Genomic DNA, 21,759 nt, shown 5'->3' on the forward strand with positions numbered 1-21,759 from the left:
AAAATGGTGCTGATAGACATGTTCAGTGCAGGGTTGCCACAAAACTTCAATTTGTAAAATACACAGTTATCTATAAAACATAATAAAGCAAAGTACAATAAAATGAGGTATGCCTATATCTTGAAAAAAATAAAAGATTACTTTTATTATTTTAAAATTTTTTTCTTCTTTTAATTTCTTTTTAATACATATGACTGTTTCATCAAAAATTGATAACACTGTCTTCTGGAATTTACAATATATGTAAGTGCAATACTTCAATGCATGCATACTCAAAGAACTGCTCAGTCATCTTCAACTCTTTGCAACCCCATGTGTATGTGCGTGCTCAGTCACTCAGTAGTGTCTGACTCTTCACAACCGCATAGACTGTAGCCTGTCAGGCTCCTCTATGGAATTTTCTGGGCAAGAACACTTCAGTGGGTTATCATTTCCTTTTCCCGGGGGTCTTCCCGACCTAGGGATGGAACCTGTCTCTTGCACCTCCTACACTGGCAGAAGGATTCTTTACCACTGTGCCTCAAGCCCACAATGACCTAAATTTGTACCTTAATAATATAAAAAAAAAAATATTGAAGTTTTATAATTTAAAAAGCAGAAAAATAGAGATTAGAGCATAAATCAATGAAACAGAATATAGAATAAATTAGTAAGACCAAAAGCTGGCTCTTTGAGAATAATAAAATCAATAAAACTCTAGCCAGATTGATCATGAAGAAAAAAAGAAAATACATTACCAACATCAGCAAAGAATGAGGTAACATGTGCTTAGTCACTCAGTCATGCTCAACTCTTTGTGACCCATGGACTGTAGCCTGCCAGGCTCCTTTGTCTATGGGGATTCTCCAGGCAAGAATAACCGAGTGGGTTGCCATGCCCTCCTCCAGGGGATCTTCCCAATACAGGGATTGAATCCAGGTCTCCTGCATTGCAAGCAGATTCTTTACCATCTGAGCCACCTAACTACACATAATTAAAAGTGGAGAGGATGTATTTTTGGCATAATAGCATGAAGAGTACCATGTAATGGTTCCCCAGAAAAACTGGAGAAAATTAATTTTAAAAAATCATTAAAATCTAAGAGTACACAGCACACACACCCCAAAAAAAAACTCAGTAAGAACAGTAAGAGTATGTGGGATGTGAACCAAGACATCCCTCCTCCAGCTCAGAAAGAAAGAAACTCCATTCTAGACCATGGCAGTCAAGGAAACAGCACTCTCTCCCCAAGTCAGAGGGCTTCCTTTCTAGGAAAAGCAGGATGTCAGCATTTCTCTCTCTTCCCCCAACTACAAATGCCCAAGTTAAGGGATGGATAAGTGCACCCAAGATGTGAGAGCTCCTTTCTTCAGAATGGCACCTGCTTGTAGGATGGAGGCTGTTTCTTGGGTGCAGCACCACTGAGAATATAATGCTCTTTTCAACTGTAATTTTTAAATCCCTCAATTCCACTGAGATAGGAGGATTGTTTCCTCTGCAAAGTGGAAGCAATTAGTGAGTAGGAGGTCATATGATCATGAATGTCTCTGGAATATTTTCTTCATGAGCAAGGAAAAAAATCGGGCTTTAGCACTTCATGAGCTTTCAGGTTATTTGAAAACAGCAAGAATTTCCAGTTATTTTCGCCGAATTAGTATTGAATAAGACAAAAAGTTAATTCCTACTATTTCAGAAAAGAAAAAGAAGTTGTATGGCCATACCAGTAAATGAAATTTCAGTGAATATTCCAATCTTTAAGCAGTATATTTATTAAAAATAGATAAAACTTATTTTCTGATAACCAGTTAAGGACCCTTGAAAAGAATCTATTTAAAGCTTAGCAAAGTTGCTATTCCCCACGATGGCAATCTTTGAACTGAACAGAGGAGAAATCACGAAGAATGAGAGAGGCACAAACTTGATTTTTTTTTTTTTTTTAGAATTTAATATTAAAAAATATATATATGAAAGTTATTAAAAAATCTTAAAAGGTTCATTTTGGGGCCAAATGCTACCACTGAAACTTTTTTCTTGTAATTGATCTAAGGTAAAAAGGAAAAGTTATATAAAAATTAGAGTGGTGACAGCTGTCCAACATAAAGCCTACCTGCAAAAAGGCAGGGCAGAATGAGCTGACTTGAGCAAATATCCACATCATGACCTTAGTAACAAGTTTCAAATGCTTTCAGTTGCCAAGGTTGAAGGGAAGGATCATCTTGCATGCTTAGATTCTACTTCTTCAAGAATCCACTGAATACCATTCAAAAAACCAGTTAAAGTTTCAGCCTCAGTGTCCTGGACCTATGAGCAAATAAAAAGAGACCATTTGTTACTAAGAAACTTACTAAGAAACTAAGCACAAATACTTATAATTATGTGGGACATTTTTCTGGACACTCAAAAACGAATAGGACTAAAAAAATCCCAGTAAACTGTGGGTAAATAACCAAGTTTTGTCTTCTAGAGAGTTTAGATTAAAAATACCATCTTCTCTTCTGTCTTATAATTACTATCAATATGAGGTTTATTACTTATCTTGGAACTCAGCTTTGATATCAAATATCTCCCACTGATTAAGCTATTAAAACTGACTTTTAGAATGCTATTCTTTTAAAAAGAATGAATAGGAAAGAATAAAGAAAAATAAATTAGAAATCAGAGTGAAAAATAAAATGAGATTTTTCTCACTAGAGAAAATAGAACCTTACCATCCATGGGTGGTTTAGATGATTCAGACGCAGCTCATGGGCCAAATAAAAACAGGGCATTCTTTTTACGTTAGCTTGAGAAATACAAGATAAAACCAGCATTGGTCTCCCGGAAGATCCAAAAGCTGGATCAGTCATTGCCATAATACGAGAAAATTCATCTTGCCATTCATGTCCTAAGGAATGTAGTTAAAATTCTTAATTTTCATTATTTAAAAAATAATAATACAAAATTGAAAACTATAAAAATTACCAGGATCCAAACATAATAAACTGCATCTATCCCTCTATTGCTGTGTTCATTTACTGATCTTTCATAAAACTACATTAATCAGCCTTGCAAGGATCAGAATTTAGATGAAATCAGAGAGAACAAAAACAGTACCACTTACATGTTTCTATGGTTTAAAAGCAAAACTACTCTGATAAAAGTATTTTCTTCTCACAAATTCTGTAGCTGTCACTACCCTTTCTTTCAAAGGCCAGAGTTTCTAAAATTTAAACATATGATTGAGTCTAGCTTTTTTATTGAAACTGAAAATCTCTGCCTTTCAGTGGAGTGTAAGTCATTGACATTTGGTGGTGGGCAGAATTCTAAAATAACCCTAATAACTCAAATTCTTTTCTATTCCCTCCTCTGAGTGTGGGAAGAATCTGTAAACACATGGGATATCACCAACATGGTTAGGCTATATTACAAGACACAGCTGACTTCAAGAAAGGGAGACTATAATCAGTGAGCCTAGCCTAGTCAGGTAAGCCCTTAAAACAGATGAGATTCTTCCTAGTCAGAGAGATCCTCCATTGCTGAATTTGAAGACAGAGGGGTCACATGGCAAGAAATGAAGATAGCCTGTTAAGCTGAGAGCAGCCCCCAGCTGACAGCCAGAAAGGAAACAGGGACCTCAGATCTATAAAAGTAAGCTGAATTCAGTCAATAATCTGAGTGAGCTAGGTAGCAGGATTTTCCCCCAGAACCTCCAGAAAGGGATGTAACCCATCTCTCATCCTAATTTCAGCCTGTGAGTCACTTGGCTGAGAACCCAGCCATGCTGTACTCAGAGTTCTGACATAAAGAACTCTGAGCTAATAGATGCATTTTTAAGCCACTAGGTTGGCAGTAATTTGTTATATATTTAATAGAAAACAAACATTGAATGTAATTATCAACACAGTACATTTAAGTCTATCACATATTTATTGAATTTTGACTTGTCCCATCTATTCTTTGTTCCTTTTGCCCTCTTTTCCTGTGCTCTTTTGAACTGTCTTCTTTAATGATTACATTTTATCTTCACTACTGGCTTATTTAATTATATCTCTGTTATACTTTTTTAGTGGTTGGTTGCTCAAAGATTTACAAAGCATATTTTAAACTTACAATAGTCTACCTTTAAAAAGTATTATATAACTTCACATATAGAACCTTACAACATTTCCATTTCTGTCTTTCCATGCTGTGTAATATTGTTACAATATATTTTATTTTAAAAAATATCATGTTTTCCTTTAAATAATGATAAAGAAATTAAACTTAGAAAAAAACATTTTATGTATAGCTAAACTGTTTCTATCCCAAGGCTTTTTCTTCCTTTCTGTAAATGTAGTTTTCCACCTGGTATACTATTTTCCCTGAAGTTTCCTTTAATATTTATTGTAATAAAAATTTGCTGACTGAACTTTCTCAGATTTTGTTTGTCCAAAAAATGTCTTGATTTTGCCTTCATTTTGAAAGATATCTCTGCTGGATTTTATCTCCCCCACCCCACCCTTTGCAATACTATAAAGATTTCCCTTCGTTACTATCTAGCTTACAGCAAAATTCTATCAGAAAGTCTCTCTCCTTATCTTTGGTCCTCTATATGTATATTTTGTTTTGCCCTGGCTGCCTTCAAGATATTCTCTTTATCTTTTGTTTTCACCAGTTTGGCTACGATGTATCTGTATTTTTTATTTATCACGTCTGGAGTTCTTTGAGAATCTTGGATCTGTGGTTTATTGTCTTTCAGCAATTTTGAAATAGCTTTGGTCATTATTTGTTCAGAAATTTCTTTTTCCCTGTTCTTACTCTCTTCGTATTTTGGGACTCCAATCACATATAAATGGAATCAGGGGTCCACATACCACACACTATAGATATTTTTATAAGTAATTATTTTGGTAAAAACCGCCAAGCCCATTCATTCGCAAACTGTCTATGGCTACTTTTGCACTATAGTATCAGAGCTGAGTAACTGTAAGAGATTATATGGCTCACATGCCTAAAATATGTACTACCTAGACCTTTAAGAAAATGTCAACCCTGAGTTAGATCACTTCATTGGTTTTCCCCAGCTCTTGCTCTGCCCTCCACTACCAATTTTTTCCTTTTAAAAAATTTTTATTTTTTAATTAATTTCTGGCTGTGCTGGGTCTTCGTTGCTATGTGGGCTTTTCTCTAGTTGTGGCAAGTGGGGGCCACTCTCTAATTGCAGCGCACAGGCTTATCACTGCGGTGCCTTCTCTTGCTGCAGAGCACAGACTCTAGGGTGCATGGGCTTCAGTAACTGCAGCACACAGGCTCAGTAGTTGTGATTCCCAGGCTCTAGGACAAAGGTTCAGTTACTCTGCAGCATGTGGGATCTTCCTGGAATAGGGATCAAACCCATGTCTCCTGCATTGACAGGCGGATTCTTGATCACTGAGCCACCAGGGAAACCCATCTCTTTAATTTGAGTAATTTCAACTGATCTATCTTCACATTCACAAAAGGTTTCCTTTGTTGATATGTCCATTGAAGGAATTATTCACCTGTTGTATTTTTGGTATTTAGCACACTCATTTTACTTTTTCATAGCTTCTTTCCCTCCGCTGAAAATCTCTATTTGTTCACATACATTGGTCACTTTTTTTTTTTTACTAGATTCTTCAACATATTAATCATAGTTCTTTTTATGTCCTTTTCTGAGGGTGCCAATATTGAGGCCATTTCTGGGTCTAGTTCCATTGACTGCTTTATCTCTTAAGAACGGGTCATTTCATTTTTTTTTTTTTTTGTATCATACTTTTTAATTTAATGCTAGATTTTATGTGGAAGAACAGAAGAGACTGAGGTAAAAAGGATTTACTTCTACAAATGGGTATGCTTCTTCTCCTGTTAGGCCATTTATGCAGTGAGACAAGTCCAATTAGTCAGTAGTTGAGCTGCATTTGGCTTTTGTTGTTATAATTTCAGTGCACTATAAACTGTAAATTCTTTCAGAAGTGGACTACTTCTACCTTTTTCCAAGTGAGAATAATATATTGCATATTTATGCCCTACCTTGTTCACAAAGGATTTGGGAAAGAAATTACAATATTGGCTTATGGCCCAATAGTATTCTATTTTCATGCTATTTATCAATGTGAATGGCAATTATTCAGAATATATGGAGAGTGTTCTTAACTAATCCACTTTATTGAACACTCCACCAACTCTACTAACTCACACTCTACTATCTGGATGATTAAAATAACCTAAAATTTTTCATTTACCTGCATAAATTATTTGAATAAGGCCAAAAGCAAACAAAATATCAATAACTAAAAGTACAGAAGCATGAAACAACAAAAAAAATACTATGTAGTTACAGTAGCAAACTTCAGTGTGTATCAGAATTCTGTAAAGTTTGTTTAAAAAAACAGCCAAGACATAACCCACATCTATGAGTCATAATCCATCAGGATAGGAATCAGGCTGCCATGTTTTTAACAAGATCCACAGGTGATCCTAACACACATCAAGGTTTGAGAATCCAATACTGATAGTAATATTAACAGAATCACACTGATAAAATTAGCCATGATATTCTTAACAAGCCACAATAAAGCCTATAAAAATACTTTATTTGCTTTGCAAAGAAAGCGCTTTTAAAAAGAAAATAAGATAATGCTTACCTTTATGAGCTTCAGCATTTGCAACATAGATGAACCCATCAACAACTTCACACACCTTCTGAATTTGTGGAATTACACTGTACCGGCTCCCTTGTTGATCGTCCCCTTCATTTTGTACACTGAACATCTTGTTAACTGCACTTGTATGTTCTTCTCTTGCTCTATCTCTTTCCTTTCTATAAGAAAAATGTAAATATAAAACATAAACAGACACTAAACAGGCTTCACCCCCTCTAAAATATTCTATTACTGATGTCTCAGGTAGCTGCTAAATTGGTAGCCTTACCTTGTAGTTGAATATAGTATTAGGATGTTGAATTTATGTTGATTGTTCAACTGAAAACTAACTCCTGATCCAATGCCTAAAGGAGAAAATTACAGTTATCAAAACAAAAAATAAAGATAGCAAAAGATGACAATGCAAAAATTACTTAGTATAAAAAGAACAAACAAAAAACTATGACAAGTTATATATAGCTTTGGAATAAAATGTTTATGTTAAAGAAAAGATGCTATATGCAATTTTCATTCACAAAATAGTAAATCATGGATACAGAATAAAAAACTCTTAGGCTTTAACATTGATTTTTTTTTTTTACCATCATCACTATCATCATTAACTTTATTATCATCCTATCAGTAGCAGCTGCATAACAACAACTACTTCTACTTATCCTCAAGACTGACTTAGTTTCACTTTTTTTGTGTTTCTCATTAGTCTCATACTCCATGTATACATTCAACCAAATGGGTTTTTCCCCTGCACTCTGAAAAGGCATTTTTAAATTCATAGTGTCTTAGAAAATGGAAGAAATACAGAAAACACTGAAATTTGGAATTAGATTTGAGCTAGAATTTGTCACATATACCCATGTTTCTGTGAGCCTTGATTTTGACACTGAAATACAGAAATAATACACATTTTTTAGGGTTATTGTAAGCATTAAATAAGATTACATACATAACTGGTAAGTAACAGGTGCTAAATATTACTTATTATATTTTATATCTAAATCATTCAACACTATTATTTGTCCTTCTTTCTTAACTCCTTCCCTCCTTTGTGTTAACACTTAGGGGTTGATTCTCCTCTTGCCTCCTGCAAAGATCCTTCTACTCCTTTTTGGCTTTGTGTCTTTTTGCTATATATTAACAAACATCCTTTTAGATCTGTCTACTCCTCTCCATTCCCACCCCACACCTTTAATTTAGATATCATCATCATCTCTCACTTGAACTTCTGTAATCATTTCTAACTATGCTCCTAATCCACTTCTGTTCCCTACTATCCAATCTTCTGACAGCAGCTGGAGAGATTGCTTTAAAATGTCTTTAATTATGTCTCTTCTCTTCAAAGCTGCTGCTCTTCAGATAAATAAAACTTTAACATAATATGGCCTCTACTTACCTCATTGTGTTGTGCTTAGTCGCTCAGTCGTGTCCAACTCTTTGCGACCCCATGGACTGTAGCCCACCAGGCTCCTCAGTCCATGGGGATTCTCCAGGCAAGAATACTTGAGTGGGTTGCCAAGCCCTTCTCCAGGGGATCTTCCAGACCCAGGGATTGAACCCAGGTCTCCTGCATTGCAGGTGATTCTTTGCCATCTGAGCCACCAGGGAAGCCCAAGAACAACTCCATCTTTCATATCCTTAATCCCTGCATTATAACCAATCTAGATATTTAAAGAAGCCATGCCATACTATCTTACTTACATCACCATTTCAGGCAACACATTATGTAGAGATCCTAGCGGGGTCTGTAAGCATTTCAGGCAAAGTGGCCCTAGTCTTCCACCACCAGGGGACTTCCCAAAGATATCATAACATTCTACCATGTTGGGAAAGATGGAAGTCAGGAGGAGAAGGGGACAACAGAGGACGAGATGGTTGGATGGTGTCACTGACTCAATGGATATGCATTTTGAGCAAGCTCCAGCAGATGGTGAAGGAAGCCTGGCATGCTGTAGTCCATGGGATCACAAAGAATTGGACACAACTGAGTAACTGAACAACAACCATGTCTCTAATCTTTGTTTTCATCAGTTTAACTTCCAGAAACTACCTTCTCAACGCATCTAACCTCAGTCCAATAAGATTTGCATGCTGTTTTGCCCCACCTTGCCAACGACTCATCCCTTTATGCTTCCCTGACCTTGCAGGATCTGAAGCACAGTTAGACTGGCAATTTCAAACAATCACAATTACTCTACAGAATGAAATGGCTATTTCATAATCAGCCAATTTCCCCATATCCCCAACCTCTTATTGAAATGGGATCCTTCCACCTCATGACCTGACCAGAAACTGGCCTGTGCCTAGGTGCTGCTTCTCTTGCAGTGGGCTTCCAGTAACTAAACTGCTTATTCTCTCACATCTCAGGGTACAGAGATAAGTGTTCTCTTTACTTCTCAATGCCATGTCTTAAACCATTACTCACCAACCCTCTTGAAAAAACTCCACCTCTTTGAGACACACACACCATTTAGCTCTAATACCATTTTCCCATCCTTAACCTGGTCACTTATGAATCTACTTTTGATAATCCCTTTCTCCAAACATTCACTGAAGACTATATCACCTGGCTCACAATTTTCTTTATTTTCAGAAACTTCCAAGTTCACATGGACTTCATATGATTCCCAAATCTTCAGTTCTAGCCCAGGTCTTTCTTTTGACACATGAATGCATAAAGTATTCCATAAAATCATTCATTTATTCATCAAATACATATTGAATGTCTACTATGTGCCTAGCACTACAGATACAACTAAGAATAAAGCTGACAAGAGAGACTTCCCTGGTGGTCCAGTGGTTGAGAATCCATCTGCCAATGCAAGGGATATGGTCCGGAATGACTGCACATGTTGCAGAGCAACTAAGTCCATGCACCACCACTACTGAGCCTGCAAGCTGCAACGACTGAGCTTGAATACTGCAACTATTGACGCCTGCATACCTAAAGCCCATGCTCTGCAACAAGAGAAGCCACCAAAATGAGAAACTGAGCACTGTAATGAAGAGTAGCCCCAGCTCGCCGCAACTAGAAAAAGCCCACATGCAGCAGCAAAGACCCAGTGCAGCCAAAAACAGTTAAAAAAAAAAAAAAAAAACCTCTTAAAAAAATAGGCTGAGATTTCTGGTCTAACGGGACTCACATTCAAATAGCTAGCTTATAGCAGGCATCTCTGATCTCTGCCTGTATAAAAAGTTTCTCTTCCTACTCCTGTGTTTCTTTAACCTAGAGAATGACACCATCATCCAATATGAAAATAAGACCCAGAAACTAGGAATTATTCTTATTACTGCTGATACACATTGAGTCAATTCCATATCCTTCATATTTTATCACAATATTATAGTGGTTTCTTAATGGGTATTCACACCTTTAGAGCCCCTTCTAATCAATTCTCCACTCAGGAGCCAGAGTGATCTATCTAAAATGCCATCTTGATCATCTTACTTTTCTGCTTCAAATCCTTCAATATAATGCTTAAGTCTGACATATAAGCATCTTCTCACTTGGCCCCACTCTAGACACACAGAGCTACTTCAAGTGTGTCATGCACACCCAAAACTTTGAGAATTTAGAGATGCAGTTCTCACTGCTTAGAATATTTTACCCTTTTTTTGATGGCTTACCCCTGCTTATCAAAATGACTCATATAAGGCATCATGTTCAATGCAGAGCCTTCTATGACCCTTAACTTTCTACAAAGAAGCTCATTACACCATATTCTAATCACCTGTATACATGTCTCTGCCCTCACCTAGACTAATCACCTTTCAGGGCAAAGTGGAGATTTTTGATGTTGTTTGTTTTAAATCACTGCATCTTTAGTTTCTAATAGGTACCCTCAACAAATGAAAAAGTAAAGCAGAAGCTAGACCACTATTACACATGTTTATTATAAATCCTACTTACCAAATTAACTACATGGTTGTTGTTCCTGTTGTTTTTCATAGAAATAAAGGTAAGGTGACAATTTAGCTCTTTTTTGAAATTCCAAGACATATCAAAGTACTTTGAATATAGTAGATGCTGAATGGTTTTTACTGTAACATTCTTTTAAAATATGGTACAACATTTTAACAACATACAATTTGCTTTCACATAATCTCATATTTTAGACTAAGTAAGAGAAAACTTACCTCTTATAAAAAAGTAAATTAGTTCTTTCCGTCCATAGAGACGTGAGGGCTCCCATCCATCAAATTAGTACATTTCATTACATCAAAGAGTTAAATAATTTAAAAAACTAATTTTTTTCTATGTAATTACTAGAGTCAAGCTCAAAGTGTTTGACTTATTATGAATTGTACATTAACATGAAAATTACCATCAATCTGCCTCTGAGGCAAACCAGCTGTCGGGCAAAGTTCCTCAGAAGACATCAAACTCAACACCAAAGATGTATTTAGTTCTTCCAAACCTGGTCCAAACATGGCAAATCGTGGTTCATTCTGAATGATCAATGAGTGTAAAAATGAGGTGACAGCTCCATACATAGGACGGCTAGATTTTGAGGATCTTCTTGTATGTGGACAGCACATTTTATAGCTGTATAAAATTGTCACAATTAGATAATTAACACAAATACTTACTTAGCCATTTATTCATTCAACAATATATAATGCATCGAAAACTTGCTAGACAAAAGGGATACAATGGTTACTGTCCTAATCCTCATGGAGGGCAGTGGAGGACAGATACTATTATATTAATAATACATATGTCAAGTGCCATGACAGAAAAAGCACAAGGTGCTATGGGAGTAGTAGTGGTTAAGTAACTGAGGAAGTCTTCTCCAGGAAGTGGTTACTTTCTATTTTTTCATTTAGATTCTCTCATGAAACACTTGGTCTAACATGTGTTTTAATGGTTAAAATTCACTACATAGAGCAGTGATTCTCAACCTGGGGAGATTTTGCACCCCCTGGGAACATCTGCTGATGTCTGGAGACATTTTTGTTATTACAACTACAGGGGGAGTAGGGCAGTGCTACTGACATCTAGCAGATCCTGGGATGCTATTAAACATGCTACAATGCACACACAAGACAGTTCCCATAACACCCGGTGCAAAATGTCAATAGTGCCAAGACTGAGAAACCCTGCACTAAATTACATAGATAGCATAAAAATGTCTTTAGAGGTAAAAAAGAAAAAAATTACTAAAAGCTACCAATATAACTGAATTTCTTAGAGTACTTCCATTAACACTAGCAGTTCAATAAGTACTTATTACAGGTTACCTAGCAAACTAAGAATCATGTGAAAGAAACAGCTTTTTCAATAGTCATGAATTTCTAAACAAGTGATTCAACATGTCATCAAAAATTAAAACAGAGTTGCTCAAATCTAAATAAAACCTAAAGCCCTTTAAATCAAGCTGGCTTTAAATCAAGCCCTTTAAAACAATCACTAACTTTATAAGAAAATCATCTTTACTTAGGAATCTTGTAATTTAAGAAGGAAAAAAAAAAAAAGTCAACGTTGCAGCTAGGTAGATTTGGCCAAGCCTCACCACTTTAATTAGTCATATAAGCCACTTATAGTCTGAACTTCAGATTTTTAAATTTGCATTATTTGAGCAATAACAATCAACTCTAGATAACAAGAATCAGAAATAATATATATGCTCACAAATGGTCATGTTGTTTGCTACTAAATCGTTTATCTCCAACCCCATGGACTGCAGCATGCCAGGCTCCCCTGTCCTTGACTATCTCCCCGAGTTTGCTCAGATTCATATCCATTGAGTCAGATCACAAATGTTCATTACTATGATTATTACTATCCCTATGAAAACATGGTTCCACAGCACCACAGATACACCTGATGTCTTGGTTGGCTGTGGGACAATGTGGAAGTAACCAGCAAGTGAGACTACAGTGCTATGCTGTTTAGTCACTAAGTCATGTCCGACTTTTGAGTACCCGTGGACTATAGCCTTCCAGGCTTCTCTGTCCATGGGATTTTTCCACGCAAGAATACTGGAGTGGGTTGCCATTTTCTCCTGCAGGGCATCTTCCTGACCCAGGGATTGAACCCACATCTCCCACACTGCAGGATTCTTAACCACTGAGCCATCACTAGTTAAAATTATACACATGTACATTTTAGTCAACGAGTCTCACAAGACTTGATGTAATGGCATCTGTATTGGAATAAGGATTCTAAATAACTTAAAATATGGGGGGGAAAAAAACCACATGTATTAAGTCTAGCACAGGAAAACAATCCTTACCTAAAGCACAAATATTCTTTTTTTTTTTTAAGGTGCTATCTTCTGTCACAGACTTTTTTTTTTTTTTTGGCTTTACAGTAGGTCCTGAATGATGTTATTTAACCTAACCCCCAATTCTTACAAAAGGACCCTTAGACCTAAAATTCATGCTACAAATTTGTAGGACCAAGACTAACTTAGGCTACTGACTTGCTATAATCAAATTAATATCTTCTTTTTAATTCATAAAACTAGTACTTACACTGCCATGTAGTCAAAAAATGCACCATTGGTGACCTCAGATATAGGCTTGTTTAAGATTTCTAGATCTGGAAGAGACTTCCAGTCAACAGAAGACCAAGAAGGAAGATCCCGCAACAGAAAATATCTCCACAGAATTGGATCTCGGACAGTTTCATTCCAATAACGACTTGTACTTCCCAACTGACATAGATCATGAGGTGAAAGAAATGACAAAATATATAGCTGTACATCAATCTGAAACAGAGGGAAGCAGCAGGTAGGTAAAGGGAATGAATAATTTACCTTGGCAGATAGGTTTTTTTGAAAAATAAATTACAAATTAACAATTATACTGGGAAACTGATAGGTCAACTGAACAATCCATCATTTTAATAATTAAATCACAATAAATTACAAAATTAACAAACAATTTTTATACTAAATAGCAAAAGATCAACTTAACAGTCATTATCTTTACTCATGAAATTTACCATGCTGAAGTTAATTTCCTGCCTCAGGGCAGAATCATAATGAACACTTCATTTTGACACACTGAAACATTCCTGAAAAACCACCCATTGTTCTGGTATTTTTCAAACAAAATAATCAGTTTATTTAATTTCTCCTCATGAATATTCTACCACATTATTTGCATTAAATTACTTAATGAAATAATTTATTCTTCAAAATAAAATCTTTTCAAGTAAACAAACTTCTGATTTTATCAGATCAAATCAGAGTATATCTGTCACCTGTGTTCTTCTGTAAAAATCTGTTATCTCTGCAAGAACTATGGATGAAATTTAAGCCTGCAGTTTTCAATTTCTGATGTACCTCAGAGGGAAGTGACAACAGTCCAGCTAAGATACAGAATTTTAATTTCTAAGATATTCTTCTCTCGCCATGTTCCCATCTTCCTAAACAGTTGAACAAGGAATGAGATGTGTAATTCTCAAGGCCTGCTGTAACTTGAGACCCTTGTAACTTAGTTATTTAATTTCACTTGTCGGTTTTGTTACTTGAAATACACGGTAAGAAAACAGCCGCAAAACCCTCAGAAAGTGTGTTTTGATACGTGAAGCCTAGGATGAAAGATGCTGAGAACCCAGACGCTGAATGCTGTCCATGTTTCCAAGAATGTCTGGAATGGTCTCAGCATTTCCTCAACAGAATGTTCAGGGTGTCCCAGTCCCCAGACTCGTTTTGGGGGGAGAAAACCTGAGGATGACCTGGCAGGTTACCAGGGCGCTCCTTGCAGGTGAGTTTCGCAGCAACCCTCAGTCCGGCTGCCAGGCACCAAGCGTCAACGCTAAGGCGTCTCTTTTCAACTGCTGCCCCACAGGTGGCGACAGTGCCCGTAAAGCTGCACGGACCGGGCCAGACTTAGGCTGGGCCCAGCGGGCTACCCTCTCCCCGGCCCCCCAAGAGGCCGCCCCAGCGAGCGCCCCTCCCTCGGTTCCTCGCGGGCGGCGACCGATGCTCACCGGCAGCCGCGTCAGAGAACTGGCCTCCTCGTACACCTCCTCTGCGGAGGCCCTAGGAGCCGCCCTCTCCTTGCCAACCGACTGCCAGAAGTTCCTCCAGCCGCTGAGGAAGGCCGCCTCCAGGCGGCCCCAGTCGCTGTGAGGAGGCTGAGGAGAGCTCCCTCGGCTGCCAGGGTCGCTTCCCGCCATGGCTGCCTACGCCTCTCCAGGCGCGCCGCACGGTGACGCGGCACAGCCGCGCCCCGCCTCCTCCCACTTCCCCTCCCTTCCTCCTCCCCGCCCCGCTCCCTGCGTTCCCCCCAACCCCCTGCCCTCCTACCCCGGTCCCACCGCAGACGAAGAAACCTTCAGAGCCGGGGAGAGAGATGGCCCAATTGAGCGTGGTTCGCAGCGGAGCTTGAAGCTCCCACCAGAAATCACTGCGCCCCTCCCTTAAGGCCTCAACCTCAGGCGCGCTGACCTCACCCATTGATTTAAGAGCTCTCGCCCTTTGCCCCTCTTATAACTGCGTTACTTCACCCAAGGCCGTCCCTCTCTGTGTGGAACTCATTTCTTTTCCTTTTTGCCTGGGTCTGGGCGACTCTTATGCAATAGATGGCCCTCTTCCACTATTTGGTGCTTAATGCCTGATGCTGGGAAAGAGTGAAGGCAGGAGGAGAAGACAGAGGATGAGATGGTTGGATGGCATCACCAACTGATGGACATGAGTTTGACCAAGCTCCTGGAGTTGGTGATGGACAGAGAAGCCTGGTGTACAGTAGTCCATTGGATCACAAAGAGTCGGACAGGGCTGAGCCACTGAACTGAAACTGAAACCTGGTTTAACTCACTGTCAACCTGCAGTTTCCAGGACATGCAGCTACCCATTCTCTTCGTGAAAATAACCAACTATGGAGATTTATAAATTTCAGAATCAGCCTCTGCCCACCATTCTCTTATCTCAGTTGTTAAAATTCTCTCATGTATTACCCAAATCACCCATATAAAAAAATCCTTTTTTGTTGCAAACTTTTTAAAGTATTGATTTATAACGTGTTAATTTCTGGTGTGCAGCAAAGTGATTCAGTTATATGTATATACAATAAACTGTGGGAAATTCTGAAAGAGATGGGAATACCAGACCACCTGATCTGCCTCTTGAGAAATCTGTATGCAGGTCAGGAAGCAACAGTTAGAATTGGACATGGAACAACAGACTGGTTCCAAACAGGAAAAGGAGTACGTCAAGGCTGTATATTGTCACCCTGCTTATTTAACTTATATGCAGAGTACATCATGAGAAACGCTGGACTGGAAGAAACACAAGCTGGAATCAAGATTGCCGGGAGAAATATCAATAACCTCAGATATGCAGATAACACGACTCTTATGGCAGAAAATGAAGAGGAACTCAAAAGCCTCTTGATGAAAGTGAAAGTGGAGAGTGAAAAAGTTGGCTTAAAGCTTAACATTCAGAAAATGAAGATCATGGCATCTGGTCCCATCACTTCATGGGAAATAGATGGGGAAACAGTGGAAACAGTGTCAGACTTTATTTTGGGGGGCTCCAAAATCACTGCAGATGGTGACTGCAGCCATGAAATTAAAAGACGCTTACTCCTTGGAAGGAAAGTTATGACCAACCTAGATAGCATATTCAAAAGCAGAGACATTACTTTGCCAACAAAGGTCCATGTAGTCAAGGCTATGGTTTTTCCAGCGGTCATGTATGGATGTGAGAGTTGGACTGTGAAGAAGGCTGAGCGCTAAAGAATTGATGCTTTTGAAGTGTGGTGTTGGAGAAGACTCTTGAGAGTCCCTTGGACTGCAAGGAGATCCAAGCAGTCCATTCTGAAGGAGATCAGCCCTGGGATTTCTTTGGAAGGAATGATGCTAAAGCTGAAACTCCAGTACTTTGGCTACCTCATGCCAAGAGTTGACTCATTGGAAAAGACTCTGATGCTGGGAGGGATTGGGGGCAGGAGGAGAAGGGGACGACAGACGATGAGATGGCTGGATGGCATCACTGACTCGATGGACATGAGTCTGAGTGAACTCCGGGAGCTGGTGATGGACAGGGAGGCCTGGCGTGCTGCGATTCATGGGGTCACAGAGTCAGACACGACTGAGCAACTGAACTGAACTGATACTTTTTTATATTCTTTTCTGCTACAGTTTAACACAGGCTATTGAATATAGTTCCCTGTGCTATTCAGTAGGATCTTGTTGTTTATCCATTCTATATATAATAGTTTGCTTCTGCTAAGCCATAACTCCCCCTTCATCCCTCCCCCACCCCCTTCCCCTTCCCACCTGTTTAGTCTGTGGTCTATCTCTGTGAGTCCCTTTTGAAGATATGTTCACTTGTGTCATGTTTTAGTTTCCACACATAAGTGATATGGTATTTGTCTTTCTCTGACTTCACTATGTTTACTCTGTGTCCAGTCATGCTGCAAATGGCATTATTTTCTTTTTTATGATTCAGTAATATTCCATTGTATGTGTATATACCACATCTTTCTCCATTCATCTGTCCATGGACATTCAGTTGCTTCCATGTCATGGCTAGTGTGAATTCTGCTGCTATGAACATGGGGTACATGTATTTTTTGAATTATAGTTTTGTCCAGATATGTGCCCAAGAGTGGAAAATTAATCCCATTTTTTAAATAGCCTTCAAAAATAGAACAGAGGATCAGCAACTTCACAAAAACATTTAAGACTGTAAGGATCATGATAAGCTACAGGAAACATAGATAAGTTGTGTGTATTTATACAAATAATTAAATATATAATATGTTTAACATAATATTCATCTCTATCTGTATCTATATCCGTATTTATATTCTACATAGCAGAGCGCGATAATGCTTAATAATGGACACAGTGCTTACGAGCTTGTATTTACACTTCAAAAGTAAATTATCTGGGGATCTAAATGTCAAATAACAGAAATCCAATAAAGCCCCAGAGGTTCTGTGAGATCTGAATATTAAGTTTCATCATTTATTTTGCATGCCATTGCTAGAAGCCAATAACCAATCCAATTTCAGGCTTAGTTCTGCAAGGGATTCCAGACAAGAAAAAGAACCATAAATTAATTGGCATTTCTCTTACCTCTCTAGGAATAACACAAATAAATCAGTTTAAGTATGAAGTACTAAAATGGTTCTCAACTCTTACAAAATGACTTCCCAGTGAGGTCTCAAAGTAAGTCATTCTTCTTTTCTGATATCAAACTGATTAATGGTTTCAAAAGTCTGATCCATTTGTAACTGAATGCTCCATAAACTTCTTACTTCAAAGGATTTAGCAGTTATCAATGTTATTTGTTTACAGTTGAAAAATGTTGCTATTCCAATTTTATAATTCCTTTTATTAGATAATTAAAGAAAAATTATCCCTCATCAACCATTTGAATACCCTCCCCAAGACTGGAATTGGCTTTATCTCCAGGGAGCCCTACTTCATTTTAATGAGAAATGGTCTTTGGACATTATTTAGTGGTCTTCATATACATAAAGGGATGAGTTATTACTCCCTATTCAAATTTAGAACTACAAAAATTTTACCTTAATTTCACGTCTCTTCTCTTACACTGAAAATTCTAATTTCTAATTACATACATTTCAATTTTCATACTTAATAACAACATAAGTATCAAGGAGGTTGATTTCTTTCCAGTTCTTTTTGCCCTTGGGGATATCACACTAAGGGTGTCCAAATTACTGTTTCATGTATGGATGTGAGAGTTGGACTGTGAAGAAAGCTGAGCGCCGAAGAATTGATGTTTTTGAACTGTGATGTTGGAGAAGACTCTTGAGAGTCCCTTGGACTGCAAGGAGATCCAACCAGTCCATTCTGAAGGAGATCAGCCCTGGGATTTCTTTGGAAGGAATGATGCTAAAGCTGAAACTCCAGTACTTTGGCTACCTCATGCCAAGAGTTGACTCACTGGAAAAGACTCTGATGCTGGGAGGGATTGGGGGCAAGAGGAGAAGGGGACGACAGAGGATGAGATGGCTGGATGGCATCACTGACTCGATGGACGTGAGTCTGAGTGAACTCCGGGAGTTGGTGATGGACAGGGAGGCCTGGCGTGCTGCGGTTCATGGCATCACCAAGAGTTGGACACAACTGAGCGACTGAATTGAACTGAACTGAAAGATAACTGACTCCAACAGGAAAGGAGTATGTCATGGCTGTATACTGTCACCCTGATTATTTAACTTATATGCAGAGTACATCATGTGAAATGCTGGGCTGGAAGAAGCACAAGCTGGAATCAATATTGCCGAGAGACATCAATAACCTCAGACATGCAGATGACACTACCCTTACGGCAGAAAGTGAAGAAGAATTAAGAGCCTCTTGATGATAGTGAAAGAGTGAAAAAGTTGGCTTAAAACTTGCATTTGGTCCCATCACTTCATAGCAAATAGATGGCGAAGCAATGGAAACAGTCACAGACTTTATTTTAGGGTGCTCCAAAATCACTGCAGATGGTGACTGCAGCCATGAAATAAAAAGATGCTTGCTCCTTGGAAGAAAAGCTATGACCAACCTAGCTAGCATATTAAAAAGCAGAGACATTACTTTACACGACAAAGGTCCATCCATCTAGTAAAAGCTATGGTTTTTCCAGTAGTCATGTATGGATGTGAGACTTGGCCTATAAAGAAAGCTGAGCACCAAAGTATTCATGTCTTTGAACTGTGGTGTTGGAGAAGACTCTTGAGAGTCCCTTGGACTGCAAGGAGATCCAACCAGTCCATTCTGAAGGAGATCAGCCCTGGGATTTCCTTGGAAGGAATGATGCTAAAGCTGAAACTCCAATACTTTGGCCATCTGGTGTGAAGAACTGAGTCATTGGAAAACATCCTGATGCTGGAAAAGATTGAAAGCGGGAGGAGAAGGGGATGACAGAGGATGAGATAGTTGGATGGCATCACCGATGTGATGGACACGAATCTGAGTAGGCTCTGGGAGTTGGACAGGGAGGCCTGGCATGCTGCAGTCCATGGGGTCACAAACAGTCAGATGCCACTGAGTGACTGAACTGAAAGCTAACTGAAACATTCCTGTATACTGAAGCCACCAACTTGCTACACAATTACAGTTAATTTGCTTCATTTTGTTTCGGATTTTTAGGAGTTTCCTTTTTGATGTTATCTTATTTTTAAAAAACTGCAAAAATGTAGTACGTGATTCCCAAGCCAATGGACAAAATTCACCATATATTCAGAGAAGTCTAGTTTACACCCTGATCCCCTACATCTGATTCCGCTCCCCCCACTCCTCCTTTCACCATAACCGTGTTTGTTTTTTTTTAATATAAACAAACAAGGTTATACAAACACATTTATACTCTTTCTTAAATAGTACTGTATACCTTTTCCACCTTTTCACTTAATAATACCACTCCACAGCATTTTAAAGAAATATTCCTCTTTGCTTTTTAAAGCTACATGCTACTCAGTCATGTGCATTTACCAGTTTAATCTATTTTGAAACAGGGTATGCATAATGTTCAGATGACTAATATTTATTAAACGCATTTGACTTGTGAGTTAAATGTGAGACCAAAAGTTAAGTGTGAGACCAGAAGCCCAGTAAATGAAGCTGAATGGTAACTGTGGAAGTTGGTATATTATAGCAGGTATATACACATTTGGAGACTGGGGCTGAAAAGCTTCTGAAAATTGTAGGTTTTCTTCCAGCCATACTAAATGTAAACATTTAAGATGCCTATACAGTCAATGATTTCCTCTGAAAACTGCTTCCCACTTAGAATGCCAGCACAACTTGAACTAAGCAAACGTTAGTGAGTGCTCACTAGCCAGAACAAGAACCAGCCATTTGGGAATTCCCAGGCAGCCCAGTGGTTAGGATTCCGTGCTCATTGCTAAAAGCCTACTTTCAATCCCTGGTCGGGGAACTAATATTCCAAAAGGGACAAGGCCAAAAAAACAGGGAGATAATTATTGTGGTTGATGAGTAAGGCAGATAGTCCCTTCAGTTGCTCAGTCATGTCCCATTCTGCAACCCTAGGGACTATAGCACACTAGAACCAACTCCAGGAGCTTGCTCAAACTCACGTCCATCGAGTCCATGATGCCATCCAACCACATCTCATCCTCTATTGCCCCTTCTCCTCCTGCCCTCAATCTTTTCCAGCATCAGGGTCTTTTCAATGAGTCAGTTCTTTGCATCAAGTGGCCAAAGGATTGGAGTTTCACCTTCAGCATCAGTCCTTCCGATGAATATTCGGGACTGATTTCCTTTAGGATTGACTGGTTGGATCTCCTTGCAGTCCAAGGGACTCTCGAGATTCTTCAACACCACAGTTCAAAAGCATCAATTCTTTGGCACTCAGCTTTCTTATAGTCCACCTCTCACACCCATACATTACTACTGGAAAAATCACAGCTTTGAACTAGACAGACCTTTGTTCACAAAGTGTCTCTGCTTTTTAATATGCTGTCTAGGTTGGTCATAACTTTTTCTTCCAAGGCGCAAGCATCTTTTTATTTCATGGCTGCAGTCACCATCTGCAGTGATTTTGGAGCCCAAAAATATAAAGTCTCTCACTGTTTCCACTGTTCCCTCATCTATCTGCCATGAAGTGATGGGGCCAGATGCCATGATCCTTGTTTTCTGAATCTTTAGTTTCAAGCCACCTTTTTCACTCTCCTTTCACTTTTATCAAGAGACTCTAGTTCTTTGCTTTCTATAAGGGTGATGTCATCTGCATATCTGAGGTTATTAATATTTCTCCTGGCAATTTTGATTCCAGCTTGTGCTTCATTCAGCCTGGCATTTTGCATGATGTATTCTGCATATAAGTTAAATAAGCAGGGTGACAATATATAGCCTTGACATACTCCTTTCCTGATTTGGAACCAGTCTGTTGTTACATATCCAGTTCTAACTGTTGCTTCTTGGCGTGCAAACAGATTTCTCAGGAGGCAGGTAAGGTGAATCTAGGTAATTTGGAATCGGTCAAATAGAAGATGACAAGAGTGAACATTGATTGACATTTTAGGAATCAGTGAACTAAAATGGACTGCATTGGGTGAATTTAACTCAGATGACTATTTTATCTACTACTGTGGGCAAGAATCCCTTAGAAGAAATGGAATAGCCCACATAGTCAATAAGAGAGTCCAAAATGCAATTCTTGGATGCAGTCTAAAAAATGACAGAATGATCTCTGTTGTTTCC

General features: G+C 38.6%; 1 protein-coding gene across 2 annotated transcripts; it reads right to left on the reverse strand.

The window, feature by feature from the left end:
* Nucleotides 1-1,933: 1,933 nt before the first annotated feature.
* FBXO4 (F-box protein 4) lies at nucleotides 1,934-15,040 on the reverse strand. 2 transcript variants are annotated; one of them, XM_055554847.1, is made up of 7 exons: nucleotides 14,876-15,040; nucleotides 13,092-13,327; nucleotides 10,940-11,160; nucleotides 6,889-6,964; nucleotides 6,603-6,778; nucleotides 2,688-2,863; nucleotides 1,934-2,280 (listed from the first exon to the last, which is right to left on the reverse strand). In XM_055554847.1, the coding sequence occupies exons 1-7, from the start codon at nucleotides 15,023-15,025 to the stop codon at nucleotides 2,191-2,193; spliced, it is 1,125 nt and encodes a 374-aa protein (XP_055410822.1). In that variant the 5' UTR covers nucleotides 15,026-15,040; the 3' UTR covers nucleotides 1,934-2,190. The 2 variants fall into 2 exon arrangements, with proteins under 2 accessions (XP_055410822.1, XP_055410821.1); XM_055554846.1 differs by lacking the exon at nucleotides 14,876-15,040 and adding an exon at nucleotides 14,557-14,790.
* Between the last annotated feature and the right edge of the window lie 6,719 nt (nucleotides 15,041-21,759).

This window comes from Bubalus kerabau, chromosome 18 (genome assembly GCF_029407905.1).
Source record: "Bubalus kerabau isolate K-KA32 ecotype Philippines breed swamp buffalo chromosome 18, PCC_UOA_SB_1v2, whole genome shotgun sequence".
Taxonomy (NCBI): domain Eukaryota; kingdom Metazoa; phylum Chordata; class Mammalia; order Artiodactyla; family Bovidae; genus Bubalus; species Bubalus kerabau.